A 15,958-nucleotide genomic window follows, 5' to 3' on the forward strand; every position below is an offset into this window, starting at 1 on the left:
TGTAAAGGTGATACAGTGGTCTCAGACAGTTTTTAAATTCGGTACAGTGGGATCAACTTACGATATTACCAACAGTAAATTCTAACTGGGAAGGATTCAAGGAATTAATCTTGGAAGCTACTAAAAGTTTCATACCTATTAAGAAATTTTGTTCAAGGTTTAGGCCTAAATGGTTATCAAATGAACTAATGAGACTCGTGACAGAGAAGAAAAATGCATGGGATGCATATAAATTATAAAGCAACTCAGAAGCCTATGGCAGATTTAAGCTAGTCTGTAATCAGGTCACAAAGGAGGTTAGGCAGGCGAAGGCAGATTACGAGAAATCCTTTGCAAAAGATGCTAAGAAAAACAGCAAGGATTTCTTTACTTATATAAACTCTAAAAGGAAGGGGATGAATCTGATTGGTCCACTTGATATCAATAGCTCAACTGTTGATGATCCTGCTGAGATAGCAAACAAACTGAATGAGTATTTCTCATTCAGTTTGTTTGCTCCATTCACACATGAGGAGTTATTAACATTTGAAAATGGCAGAAGGTTATCAAATTGTAGCAGGGTGCTTAATGATTTTGTTATAACTGAGAGCAAAGTGGAGGAGAAATTGTTGAAGTTAAACATAAGAAAGGCACCTAGGGTGGATGGGATCTATCCAGTTATATTAAAGGAGGCAGCAAAGCAACTACGCAAACCCTTAGCCATAATTATGACAGCATCCTTGGACTCAGGGGAGGTCCCCAATGTCTGTGCAAATGTATCCCCAATTCACAAAGGGGGATCGAAGGGTGACATGAGTAATTACAGACCAGTTAGTTTAACTTCTGTTCCAGGTAAAATAATGGAGTCACTGGTAAAGATGCATTGCAGGATCATCTAGACAAGACTGCAGCAATAATTCAGACACAGCATGGGTTTGTTAAGGGAAAGTCTTGTCTGACAAATTTGATAGGATATTATGATGTGGTTACAAAGGAACTGGATGCAAAAAATAATTTTGATATCATATATTTGGATTTCAGGAAAGCTTTTTGACACTGTTGCGCATGGAAGACTATTGTACAAATTGGAGCAGAATGGTATTAAGGGTAAGTTGCTACAATGGATAAAAGGATAGTTGAGTGGGAGAAGGGTGGTAATCAATGGGTACTGCTCTTCGTGGACTAATGTTATTAGTGGAGTCCCACAGGGTTCGGTGTTGGGTCCACTGTTGTTTTGTATATTTATCAATGATATTGATGAAGGTATATATCAGGCTTAGTGTCGAAGTTTGCAGATGATACAAAGGTTGGCAGGGTTGTTAATGACAGTAATGGCAGTGTGCTACTGCAACAGGATCTAGAAAATTTGGGCACGTGGGCTAAGAAGTTGCAACTGAAGTTTAACCCTGACAAATGCAAAGTACTGCATATGGGTAGAAGTAACCCCAGAGAAACGTACCAACTGTGTGGTACTATACTTAAGGTGGTAGAAAATGAAAAAGATCTGGGAGTAATTGTGCAGTCAGATATGAAGTTTTCTGAGCAATGCAGACAGGCTGCCAGGCGGATCATGGGGTTTTGTCATGATATATAGGAATTTTGCTAGCAGGGAAAAGGAGGTGATTGTCCCTCTGTATAAGGCAATGGTCAGGCCACGCCTTGAGTACTGCGTACAGGTCTGGAGGCCTCATTTTAGGAAGGATGTAGATTTGCTTGAATGTGTACAGAGAAGGGGAATGAAGGGATTCTCTTACCAAGAGAAGCTTAAGTTCTGCAAATTGCAGTGGCTGGAGACTAGGCACCTGTATGGTGATCGGATTGAGTTGTATAAGGCCTTGAATGGGTTGAGTACGCTGAATTCTGATGGGATCCTTCCACTTGTTCAGATTACGAACCTAAGGGGGCATAAATTCAAATTAAGAAAAGACAGATGTAGAATAGATGTGCGGAAATTTGCCTTTAGCCAGCAGGTGGTTAATTGCTGGAACAAACTTCCATCTGTCATTGTGGAAGTTGATAGGTTAAATAAATTTAAGGAGGAACTGGACAGGCATTTGGAGGGAATGGTGTGATTTTTTTTTTTTTTTGGCTGCTGCTGCATAAGCTATGATTATAATGTGTATTTATGAGTAAAGAACGGTGCATAATAGTTTTGTAATGAACGGTAAACAGGTGATAGTACCGATGAATCTTTTAAAGATGGAAGAAATTTGTAGGGAAAGTTCTGGAGAGAGCATAATAGTAGTAGTGGTGGCATGTGATGCAAGAAAGCAAGTGAGTTTCTTGAGTTTATCAATTTTTCTCAAAAACCCTTGAATCATGAACTGGTTTGAACATGGCTCAATGCCACAGCATTTGTTGTATTTTTTGATTTGGTAACTCTGAAAAATGTTCATATTGCTTTCTTACCAATTCTAACCTCTTTAAACAAATCCGAGTTCGCCACAGTTTTTTTTTTACCAGTCTAGTTACATATTTAACCCAAGGCAGTCAATGTGTATACACATATGCTACAATTTTTTTTTTTACTTAAGTGGCATGCACCAGTTGGAATCATTGAAATCCATCTTTCCTTCAGTTCATCTCTCTCTCTCAATCAGTGGTTCCCAACGGTGTGTGACGACCCTTTTCAAGTATGCTGTGAGATTAGGAAGAATTCCATTGCGTTCAATGGCAATCACTATTTCGGTGTACAGTTAATATTCGTCTTTTAACTTAAAGTGTGGCTTGAGTGACAAAAGATTGGAAACCACTGCTCTAGATGATAAAAGTAAATGTCTACCAAGTATTCATCAACTTTCACATCTGGGCAGGCAGTTCCCTTTTCAGGGTACAAATTAAGATAATGGCAGCCTATTACGACAAAGTGCCCGACCTTCTCTTTTAATACCCTTGAATCCAGTTGTTAGACCCATCTTAACAGGTGTATTATCAATGCAGTGCCAGACAGTTTTCTTTTTTTCGGCTAAGGTAAAGAAAGCCAACACGAGAACAACGAGAAATGTCGGATAACATACGCGGAAAATTAGTTTCCCAACACTGAACTCTAGTGCTACTCACTCGGTAAACAGACTGTAGGTGTTATCGGTCTGGAGCCGAAATCGAGAAGGATATATTGATTGACAGGTAGGTGTGGCAAACAATGAAATGATTGGTGGTGGTGGGAGCGACAGAGGACAAGCTACTGTGTAGTCATTGGTTGGCATTATAATGTGTATTTATGAGTAAAGAACGGTGCATAATAGTTTTGTAATGAACGGTAAACAGGTGATAGTAGCGATGAATCTTTTAAAGATGGAAGAAATTTGTAGGGAAAATAAAACGTTGGTTGATTTTTTGAAAGTTTTGTTCTGTTCATTTTTATGTTTTTTTCTCATTATTAAAAGCAAATTTTTGGAGTTCATGAGTGTTTTTACTATACTGTTGATTTAGGTTTGGTTACGAAAAAAAGGAAAAGGTTTCTTTATTTTTCGTTATATTTCGTAACCTGACCTTAAATGGTAGGTTAGGAAATAATAGAAACGGTTTCCTTATATTTAGTGACCTAACATTAAACGTTAGGTTAGGAAATAATATAAGAGAAGAAAGAAAGATTCTATATATACAATGGATTCCGGTTATTTGGGCCACCGGTTAATCGGGGCAGCCGTTTATTTGAGACAAATCTTAAAGAACAGAACCCAATTGAGAAAATAACCAGGATTTACCTCGATTAATTGGGACAACATGCCGTTTAATCAGGGCAGGTGACCACAGCACTCGAGATTACCCTACGATTGTCTCCGACCATACCACGTGGTTGGGTCAGATTTTTGGAGGTCACAACCATAAAACAATTAGCAGTCCCCTGTTTATTGGGCTTTTCTGTTAGTGCTTCAATCATATAAAAAAATTTATTTTCCAAATCTGCTCTTCATTCCTATTTTTTAAGCTTCGTAACTTGTTACAGTAATACCTCAACTTACGCTACCCCGACTTACGCGAACTCGGAGTTACGCCGTTCTTGATTTTTTCGTTTGGTGTATATCTAAAATTAGCTTACCAGTGATTTGGAAGTCAAATCATAAAGCTTGGGTGACAGCTTCCGTTTTTGAGGACTGGTTTGGTCACCATTTCATACCCGAAGTCGAACGTTATTGCAAGTCTAAACAGATTCCATTTAAAGTGATGCTGCTTATTGACAATGCACCCGGTCACCCTCCTGCCACCCTAATTAATTTCGACCCACATGTGAAAGTTGTGTTTTTGCCTCTAAACACAACCAGCTTGCTTCAACCGATGGACCAGGGAATCATCAAAACATTCAAGGCTTACTACACGAGGCGTTCGTTTTGCACGTCTGAATAAAGCTATGAGACAAAATAGTGAGATATCTGTTAAAGACTTTTGGAAACAATTCAATCTTTTAGATGCCGTAAGAATCATTGAAGAATCTTGGGATGAAATTCACTAAAAAACATTGAATGGTGTCTGGAAGTAACTTTGTCCATTTTTTTTTTTTCAAAACCGAGACGAAAACAACGCCAGAAACTGATCATGTCGCTCATGTGATAGGAGAAGTTGTTAATCTTGCCAGGCAATTAGATTTGGAAGTCAATGGTGATGATGTTAACGAGCTGTTGGATTCACATAGTCAGGAGCTGACAATGAATGAGCTCATAGAGATGAGTGAGCAAAACATCACTGAAGTATCCGACACTTCAGACCCAGTTCCACCAGAAAAGCACACGACAATTGCAAGCTTGACAGAAGGTCTCAGCTCAATTGAAGAACGCGTTATAGCTACAAAGCAAGGAATAAAAAAATTATTAGCTTGCTATGAAGAAATTCTGCGTGAAAAAAAGAAGGCGCTGTGTCGTCAGACGAATTTGTTAGATTTTATGAAGCCATCGACATCGAAATAACTTTTTACGTAACTCATTATTTTTTAATACATATTTTGTATTAATAAGTATAAAGAACTGCAATTTTATTAAACATTTTTCTTCTAAATTAGTGTTTTTGTTAGTCCTTGATCCCAATTAAACAAAATTTATATGTATTTATATGCAAAGTTGTACCCCGACTTACGTGAATTCGACTTAAGCGATTTTCGTCGGACCCACCTATCGCGTAACTTCGGGGTATTACTGTACTCCATTCTCACTTGCGCATATGGTGTTACTTGCGATTTGTGTGTGTGCCTATCTTTTTTACTGTTTTAAATTTTAACCCCCACCCACAAATGTCAGTGAACAGAAATGTCAACTAGTTAGCATGTACATATTACAATACGTATTAATTAAGCTATGAATGTAAGCGTAAATTTAATTTTATTTTGCTAAATGATATGTGAAATCACGTATCATTTAATTTTTTTAATTGGTAATAAAGTGTAAATTTGTACTTAATACAGTATATCTTTACTTTTATAGCCTGCAGATAATATTCCTCCTATTTTCGCTAATTATAATCGCTGTTTAATAGAATTAAACTTTAATTCACAAATGTGATCACAATGACAGGTGCTTACTAAATATTGTATAAATGGTATTTTACTATGATGAGTCCATCCTAAAATGATTTGATTGTACAGAAAATCAATCGTAATGCTGTATTTTTAACTATTTACGTAAAACTTTGCATAACTGGGGCAGCCGCTTAATCGGGCCAAAATGCACTAGTCGATGTGTCCCAAATAACCAGAATCGACTGTATATATATATAGTGAATAGCTGTTGAGGTATTGATTGACGTTATGATACGTGTGTATCCGCACGAGTGTCTTTAAAAATAAAAGTACAGTAATAAAAAAATAATATTTTGTTAATAAACAATTTATGCGCCAGTCCACATGATTCTAAAGAAAAAAGGTCAGGTTACCCCCTCCACTTCGGGAGGGGTTCAAGCTCCCATGGGATTCAAGTGGAGGTAACCTGACCTTTTTTCACCATTAGGGCATATTATTGAACAAGAAAATAAAAATACAGTTATAAAAAAACTTATTTTTTTATGAATGTATTTCTAAATATGACTATGATTCTAAAGAAAAAAAGGTTAGGTTACCCCCCTCCACTTCAGGAGGGGTTCTAGTGGAGGTAACCTGACCTTTTTTTTTCACCACTATGGAAAGCATTCATTAGGGCAAGTTACCATTAGTGCTTCTGAGTGCTACTAAAATGATACTAACCCGATGTTATCGTGCATTGTGTTCGCGCACCAATCAGCACATCGTTTGCCACGCCTACCTGTCAATCAATATATCGTTCTTGACTTTGCTCCAGGTCGATAACACCTACCGTCTGTTTACCAAGCAAGCAGCGCTAGAGTGCCATATTGGGAAACTAATTTTCCACGTAAGTTATCCGACGTTTCTCGTCGTTCTCGTGCTGGCTTTCTTTACCTTCGCCCTTTTTTCTTTTTTTTTTTAAACGAATCTCACATACTTTCCGGTTGTTCAGAAAAAGAGGTTCAGTTTTGTAAAGTTGTCATCCAGTGATGGCAATGAGAGAAAACTTTTCAATTTGAATTTTTTTATTATTATTATTAAAACAGGTCACCACAATGGGAAACAGTTTGGAATAACTTTCATTAATGCCACCTTCAACAATCAAAAACAAATGTAAAAGGTCACGTGCCACATATTACAGAGCTCACTGTATTATGGTGATGTTCCTAGTTCTCTTAACATTGCTGGTTGTTTTTTGAACATTACGAGTTCAAACAGAGGAGGTCCTACAACCCATTAACTGGTATCCTGTGGTAAATCTGACCTATCTCAAATTAATAACTAATTAATTCTATAATTTCTGCTCTATCTACACAGTTGAGACTACTAGTGGCTGCAAACAGAAGTGTTTTCTTTGATTTCCCCATTTCAAATTTCCGGAATCTCTATTATCAAGCAAACAGCAAAAATGTACAATCAAACATACATATTTAAGGCTTTTTTAATTATTTCCAAAAAAAACAAGTAAACGCTGCCCTTGCTAATTAAATGGTTATACTTGTTTAATTTACCTGTTTGTTCTGCTACTTATCAAGGCAAATCATGTTACAATAAGCAGCAAGTGTCAGCCATAACTTCGTTCACTCAGTATGGCATCTGTATGCTGCTTTATCAGGAATAAAGGGAAAAAAAAAAAAAAAATTGTCTGTAACTGTTTCTTGCCATAAGAAATCACAACAAATTTCTTCTTGAAAAACAAAATCCATATTTCCTTTCTTCAATGTGAATTGCATCTTTTAACAAAAATTCAAGGCAATTCTGTTGAAAGTCACACTGGAAACTGGAAAAACTGGTGTAAAACTGATAACCCAACATTGTGCACTTGATAAAAAAAGAAGTCTGCATTTTGTAATTGTTTTTGGGAAACAATATCAGTACAGCACATTTTCTGGATGTATATTTGATCTAACGAAATTTTAAGGAAACATTTCTATTGATAGCTGCGTTATAAACTTTGAAAACTGGTGTCAAACTTCATACTCATCTTACCTTGTGTACAAAGAAAGGAAAAAAGGATGTGATACTAATAACGGGTTGTTTTTTTTATATTTATATTGTTACAAAATACTTCAATATTTCCTTGATGTGCATCTCATGTAATCATGGAAAAACTGGAAAAATTTACCATTAAGTGTCATCTGCTACTACAACTATTAGGAAGCATGTGAATTTCATGTTCTAAGCTGCAATAAAAAGACATCCTCTAGAAAAATAAATTTACTATCTTTTTCATTTTATGTTGCAACTATAACTTGAGAAAGGGTTGTTTCACACAATGAATGCCGTCCAGATGGCTGTAATTACTGCTTAACAACTCTTTTACTGTCTTCAGATGATCTCATTGAGGAATGCTGGCAAGTACAGCAGAAATTATTACCCAATGCCACACCGAAATCACTTTCAGTATAACAATGGGTTATATTGCTTGATTTTACTGCAAGGAACTTTCAGAATAAAACATCTGTGCATGGCAAAAACATCCAGTCAGTCAAAAACTACCATTTTTGACTGACTGGATCATTTTTATTCAAGGATCATTTTTATTCAAGGAAAACAATACATTTCAAAGGATAGTGTTTGAAATTTATAATGTAGTGTCCAATTGATATATTTTCTTTTAATTTTGGTTAGATGCAGAACACACAATTGAAAGAAAACAATACATTGTTCTTTTGATTTTCATATTTTTCAAAAGGACATATCTTTTTATTGCAACTCAGAACATGAAATTCAGATTTTATAATAGTCGTAGCAGCATATAGACACTTCTTATGGTGAATTTTTGTCAGCTTGCATTATACATGCGTTATACAAACAAGCATTTTCCCCTTGAAATTTTGTGATTACATCAAATGCATACCAAGAAATATTTTGTAACAATACAAATTTCAAAAAAAACAACCCATTATAAGTAGCACATCCTTTTTTTCCTTTCTTTTGCACACAAGGTAAGATGAGTACAAAGTTTGATACCAGTTTTCAAAGTTTATAACGCATCTATCAATAGAAATATTTTCTTGAAATTTCGTTAGATCAAATATACGAGAGGTGATTACTTCATTTGCAGACTGGCGCAAGGTCTTAATTGTCACCATCTGAATCTTCTGTGGATTTCTCCTTCTCAAAATACTCTCCCATGAACTTTACACACTTTCGCCACCATCATACCCACGCATTAAATGCTTCTTGCACACCATTTTTCGAAAGACTGCAAAGTGCTTCTGTTGTGGCTCTGGTGAGCATTGTTGTCAGACATGAAACACTTCCTTTCAGAGCTTACTTCAGACGTAGAAACAGGAAGAAATTGAACAGGGCTAAGTCAGGTGAATAAGGGGGATGTGGCAGAACTTCGGCACCTATGGCAGTGATCACTGGCTGCACAATATTGGCCACATGGGAGCCTGGCAATATCTTGATGGATAAACCACTTCACACCGAAAATTTCTTGACATTTCTCACAAATTGCGCAGCAAAGTTTGACTCTGGAAACTTCAGAGTATGCTTCCTTATTCATAGTTGTTCCATGAGGTACAAAATGTGTAATAAGAATGCCTTTTATGCCAAAAAAACACAAGAGCCATTTGTTTGTCAGCCGAACGAGAAGCTCGAAATTTCTTAGTCTGGTCTTGGTGAATCAGAATTCTTCCACTCACTGGACTGTTGTTTTGTCTCTGGATCATAGTGAAAAATCCAAGTTTCATCGAGTCACTATTCAATTTAAGAAGTTTTGACCCTGTGTTTCAAAATGATCAAGCATTCCTTTGCACAAGTCTACTATTTGCTGTTTTTGAACAGGAGTCAAATGTGTGGAATCCAGCGGGCACAGATTCGTGACATTTTCAGGTGATCGTTCACAATATTGTGAGCACTTTCATATGAAATGGACATTCTAACAGCTAATTCACAAAGTGTAATTTGTCTGTCCAACATTTCCTGGGGTTTTGCGATTTTCTCAGGAGTTGTTGAGGAGAAAGGCTGACCAGGTCTTGGGTCATCTGCAACAGACTTGTGGCTTTCACTGAATCGCTTGTGCCATTTAAATAAGGCCATCCTACCAAGACAATATCACATGCTTCATTCATCTATTTTACTGTTTATGATGCATTTAGGACCCATCTGACACAATAGCAAATCACATATCACTGTTCAATCTGCATGTCCGACATGATACTTGCTTCAAAATGATTGTCAGTGACACATGGCTAAAAACTCACTTCAAGCAACAACTAGCTCGACAAGTACTGGCATGCACGCAGAGTCTGCTCAGTAGTGATCAGGGAGAGTGCCTCTAGTGGCAGTTGTGGCAAGTTTGTGCAGTAAACAAAATTTTGCACCAGTTCGCGAATTAAACAATCACCCCTCAAATCCAGTAAACGTGCTATACTGATTTTCAAGAATGCACACTTCTTTTTTTTATCAAGTGTGCAATGTGGCATTATCAGTTTTACATTGGTTTTTCCAGTTTCCAATATGGCTTCCAACAGAAATTCCTTGAATTTTTGTTAGATGATGCAATACACATTGAAGAAAGGAAGTACTCTGTTTTTGTTTTTCAAAGAGTTTGTTGTGATTCTTTAGGTTATGTTTCTTATGCTAAGAAGCGGTTGCTGATTTTTTTTTGTTTTTTTTTATTCCCGATAAAGCAGCATGCAGATGCCACGGCTAATGCTCACTGTAACATGACTTGCTGCAATAAGCATGCAGAACAAACAGAGAATTATCAAACAAATGTGGTAGTACATTCAATTAGCAAGGACAATGTCTACTTCTTTTTCTTGGGAATAATTAAAAAGGGCTTAAATACATGTATTTAATTGTATATTTTTTGCTGTTTGCATGATAATAGAGATTACCGATTGTGATTACGAAATTTTAAATGAGAAGATCGAAGAAAACAGTTGTGTTAACAACTAGTCAGAGTAAAAATTATAAAATTAATTAGTTGAATTGGAACTGGATCAATCTGACCTAGGCAGACCAGTTATGGAACAAAAGTGTGCAGGACCGATTAAGGGTTTTAAAACAGTCCATTCAGTTGAATAATATTTTAATTATAACATAGAATAATCATTAAAATATTAACAGCTATTAATTATTTCAAAGAAATAACTCCTTTGTTTGGCAGATAATCATAAAAGAAATCAAAAAAAAAAAAACATTTCTATACCAAACTAAAGTTATGAATATGTAATAACAAATCTTGAAAACATACCATTTCCACTTCGAACCTTAATTACAGAATCACTCTGATTTATATACATCTGAAACAAACAGAAATTAAAGATATGCACCTTATATATATATCATGAAATGAAAATAACATGAGCTCATATCAGATTATACCGGGTGGTCATAAAATAAGTTTCCGTATTCAGGAGAAGCTAATGTCAAAACAGTTAGAGTCAGTGCTGTGAAAATTGGTAGGTATGTCATTTAGGGTATGGAGAAGCAATCTGTAGAAGAAAAAAAAAATTAGTTCAAATTTCCACCACCAGGGGGAAACGGCGCTGCACATATGTAAAAAATTGTCATTTACTTCAAGACAGCTGCTTACACAAATGACATCCTGTCAGATAAAAACAGAAAGACCAAGGCAACCGTCAATAACAATTATGGCTCTTACAAAAAAGGAATATGTTCTTTTAGTAAAACTGTTCTACCAGAATAATAGTAATGCTAATGCAGCACTATATGAATGTCAATATCAGAAACTTAAAAGGTTTGTGTAGAGGACCTTTGATGTCAGTGGGGCTTCAAAAACTAATAAAGAAATTCGAAGCAAACAGGGAGCTAGGTGTAATTCCAGGCAGGGGACGACCACATATCAGAATGGAGGTAGTGGATGAAATGGCGGTGCAATGGTCAGAATGCAAAACACTACTAGTCAGGAGTGCCAGAGGTTTGTCAAGAGACTTGAACCTTCCTTGGTCTACTGTCCATAAAGTGCTTTGAATAATTTTACACTCGTTCCAGTACAAGATTCATGTAGTGCAAGAACTAAAGTCTTGTGATCAGCAACAACGAATAGACTTTGCTCTACGATTTCTGGCTTGTATGGAACTTGGCAATACATGGGCTCGAGTGGTGTGATGAGGCACATTTCACTCTTCATGGAGCTGTAAATGCACAAAACTGCCAAATATGGGGAACTTCCCGTCATCTGCTGCATGAAAGACCACTACAAAGTCCGTACGTTATAGTATGGTGTGGATTCACAGCAGAGTTTATAATCGAACCATTTTTATTTGAAGAGTCTACACTTCATGCCCCCTGTAAGGTGTACGGTAAATAGTGCACGGTACTGTGCTCTTCTAAGAGATCACATTATTCCTGCTCTGCAAGAAAGGCAATGCTTGGAGACTGTAGTGTTTGTGCAAGATAGTGCCCCTCCCCATGTTGGTCGACAAGTTAAGGAACTGCTCCATTCAACATTCAGAAATGACTGCATCATTTCTAGAGACTTTCCACAGTTCTGGCCAGCCTGATCACCAGATCTCAATCCCTGTGATTTCTGGTTATGGGGATACCTGAAAGGTGCTTGTAGATTTGAAGGCAAGCATTAAATAGCATGTAGCCAGCATTCATTTTGGAATGCTATGTGAAACTGTGTTGCACGCTGTCCTCCGTTTTCAAAATGTCATCTCAAGTGAAGGAATGCACATAGAACAATATCTGTAGATGTCTAAGTTCTGATATTAAAATCTAATCCTAAGTTAAGTATTCCATCTCATGTTTACAGTGCAAATTTCTCCCCTGGTGGCAGAAATTTGAACTAATTTTTTTTCCCTTCTACAAATCGCTTCCCCATACCCAAAATGATATACCCACCGATTTTCACAGCACTATCTCTAACCATTTTGACATTAGGGTCTCCTGAATAGGGAAACATTTTATAACCACCCAGTATTTAAACAATGAATTTACTAGGGACATTAAAGACTCTAAGATCTTATTCTCTGTGCCTTATCAGAACTTCTGAAAAAGTTCAGGGTGAGTGTCACAAATAAGATTGGTCCAGCTGTAACTAATGGTAAAATCTAATATTTATTTCTTATTTTCTCATATCTTCCCATATCTCACTATTAAAATAAATATATATCTATTATAAGTACTAAATATGATATCAATTCAAGAAACATTCAACCAATTTTTTATATGTAATATTACATGTTTTGTTGTTTTTTTTTGAAATAATTACTTGATCAGTTGATCATATCACATTTATTTTGTATTTAAGTTTTAACTTAAATTTTTTTCAGCCTGGACTGTACTTGTTAACAGGAGAGATTGCTTCTACAGGGATGGGATACACTTAAATAGAAAGGGTGCAAGAATTTTTGCTGATGCTGTCGAGGCAGTGTTAGGTGGGTCGGAAAACTGCTAGTTGGGGGGGATACAAGGACTAATAGATTAACAGTAGCCAGTGGCAGAGGTGGAAGTGATTCTTGCACTGCTTCTATTGAAATGAGCAGAAGTCTGAAAAACAAGATGCAGGATATTTCAGAGACTGCTGGTAGTCATTGCGGTACAAGTAAACACATGGGTTGTGTTAGGGTAGCTAAGAATAGAAACAGGTGCATGTATACCTGCGTGTACACCAATGCTAGGAGTTTGGTAAATAAATTTGATGAATTTGAGGTATTGCTCAAAACATCAAAGGCAGATATTGTTGGGATATCAGAGACGTGGTGTCACACAGATATAAGTAATGCGGAACTGGAATTTGGGGAATACAATGTGTATAGAAAGGATAGACAGGACAGGAGGGGAGGAGGGGTTATGCTATTAATTAAGAAACACATAAAGTCCAAGGAAGTGAAGCCAGTCGACATCGATGGACAGGGCAGTGTCGAGTCAGTTTGGTGTGACATAAGCATAGGGAAATCAAAATTGAGAGTAGGAGTGTGCTATAGGCCTAATGACTCTGATGAGTATAATAAGATATTGTACAGGGAAATAGAGTGGGCCAGTAAGTCAGAGAGTCTTATAATGGGGGACTTTAATTTCCCAGATATTGACTGGAATTTGTGGGTTGGTCACTCGCACACTAGCAAGGCTTTTGTGGATTTATTAGATGATTGTTTTCTACATCAGCATGTTCGTGAGGCAACAAGAGGGAGCAATACTCTTGATCTGATTATCAGTAGGGATTCTTCATGCATTAAGAACCTGCAGATAAATGAACCACTAGGTGGCAGTGATCACAGTGTGTTAAAGTGGGATTTACTCAAGGAGGTAACTACCATCAGAGGTAAAGGGAAGGGTTTTTGTTTTCGTAAAGGCGACTATGATGGTCTGAGACAGTATTTAAATTCTATACAGTGGGACCAACTGATGATGTTACCAACAGCAAACTCAAAATGGGAAGCATTCAAGGAACTAATCTTGGAGGCTACCAGGCTTTACATACCAACTAAGAAATATTGTTCAAGGTTTAGGCCTAAATGGTTGTCAGATGAACTAATGAGACATGTGGCAGAGAAGAAAAATGCATGGGATACATACAAATTAATGGGTGACATGGAAGCCTATGATAGATATAAGTTGGTCTGTAACCAAGTCACAAAGGAGATTAGGCAGGCAAAGGCAGACTATGAAAAATCCTTGGCAAATGATGCAAAGAAAAACAGAAAAGAGTTCTTTACATACTTGAACTCGAAAAGGAAAGGGATGAATCAGATTGGTCCACTGGATATTGATGGTTCAACAGTTGAGGATCCTGCTCAGGTGGCTAACAATCTAAACGAGTATTTTGCATCTACATTCACGCATGAGGAGTTATTCAGGAAGGAGAATGATGTAGGTAAAGTAAACTTTGGCAGTGAGCTGGATGATTTTGTAATAACTGAGAGGAAAGTGGAGGAGAGATTGTTGAGGATAAACATAAAAAAGGCACCTGGGGTGGATGGGATCTATCCAGTTATATTAAAGGAGGCAGCAAAGGAAGTATGCAAACCCCTAGCCATAATTATGAGAGCTTCTTTGGACTCAGGGGAGGTACCCATAGACTGGAGGATCAAAGGCTGACACAAGTAATTATAGACCTGTTAGTTTAACTTCTGTTCCAGGTAAAGTAATGGAGGCACTGGTTAAAGAAGCACTGCAGGATCATCTAGACAAGAATTCAGTTATAGCTCAGACGCAGCATGGTTTTGTTAAGGGCAGGTCTTGCCTGACCAATTTGATTGGATACTATGATGTAGTCACAAAAGAACTGGATGCAGGGAATAACTTTGATATTATATATTTGGATCTTAGAAAGGCTTTTGATACTGTTGCACATGGAAGACTGCTGCACAAATTGGAGCAGTGTGGCATTGGAGGCAAATTGCTGCTATGGATAAGGGGATGGTTGAGTGGCAGAAGACAGAGAGTGGTAATCAATGGACACTGCTCAACGTGGACTAATGTTATTAGTGGAGTTCCTCAAGGTTCAGTGTTGGGTCCGTTATTGTTTTCGGTGTTTATGAATGATATTGATGATGGGATATCAAGTTTAATGTCCAAGTTTGCAGATGATACAAAGGTTGGCAGGGTCGTTAAGGACAATACTGACGCTATGCTGCTGCAACAGGATCTGGAAAGGTTGAACAGATGGGCTGAGAGGTGGCAAATGAGGTTTAACATCGACAAATGTAAAGTGCTGCATATGGGAAACAGTAACCCCAGAGCAACGTATCAACTCTGCGGTACTACACTGACAGTGGTGGAGAATGAAAAGGACCTGGGGGTAATTGTGCAGGCAGATATGAAGTTCTCTGAGCAGTGCAGACGAGCTGCAAGAGTAGCTCATGGTGTCTTGTCAATGATATACAGGAATTTTTCTAGCAGGGATAAGGAGGTGATTATTCCCTTGTATAAGGCAATGGTAAGGCCACATCTTGAGTACTGTATACAGGTCTGGAGGCCTCATTTCAAGAAGGATGTAGAGCTGCTGGAACGGGTACAGAGAAGGGCAACAAGATTAGTAAATGGAACAAAGGGTTGCTCTTACGAAGAAAGGCTTAAGTTTTGCAAATTACAGAGTTTGGAGACTAGGCACCGGCGAGGTGATCTGATAGAGGTGTATAAGGCTTTGAATGGTTTGAGCATGCTCAATGCCAATGGGATTCTTCATCTTTCTCAGAATAATCACCTCAGAGGGCATAAATTCAAATTGAGGAAGGACGGATGTCGGATAGATGTGCGGAAATTTGCCTTTGGCCAGCGGGTGGTTGGTTGGTGGAACAGACTTCCATCACTTGTTGTTGAAGTTGATAGCCTAAACAAATTTAAAGCTCAACTGGACAGGTATTTCGAACGAACGGAGGGGTGAAATGGGAGTGGGTTTTTTTTTTTTTTGGCTGATGCTGAATAAGCTTGCTTTCTTGCATCATATGCCTCTGCTAATGCTAACTTTCATTCCTTTATGTGATATGTTACTGTTAAAAAAAATCCGAAGTGGGTACATGACTTTCTAATTTCAATAGCAGATGTTTTATCTGCAAAATT

At 37.4% G+C, this 15,958-nt stretch overlaps 1 protein-coding gene across 2 annotated transcripts in view; it reads right to left on the minus strand.

The window, feature by feature from the left end:
- The window catches only part of LOC150087037 (aurora kinase C-like), a 237,956-nt gene that overhangs the window by 207,715 nt on the left and 14,283 nt on the right, over positions 1-15,958 (minus strand). For both annotated transcript variants that reach the window (XM_090371770.1, XM_090371769.1), the window contains exon 2: positions 10,680-10,728. In XM_090371770.1, the coding sequence (XP_090227896.1) occupies positions 10,680-10,682 (3 nt within the window). In that variant the 5' untranslated portion in view covers positions 10,683-10,728. The remainder of the gene's footprint in view (positions 1-10,679; positions 10,729-15,958) is intronic.

This window comes from Mastigoproctus giganteus, chromosome 4 (assembly GCF_048544385.1).
Source record: "Mastigoproctus giganteus isolate SK-2022 chromosome 4, ASM4854438v1, whole genome shotgun sequence".
NCBI lineage: Eukaryota > Metazoa > Arthropoda > Arachnida > Uropygi > Thelyphonidae > Mastigoproctus > Mastigoproctus giganteus.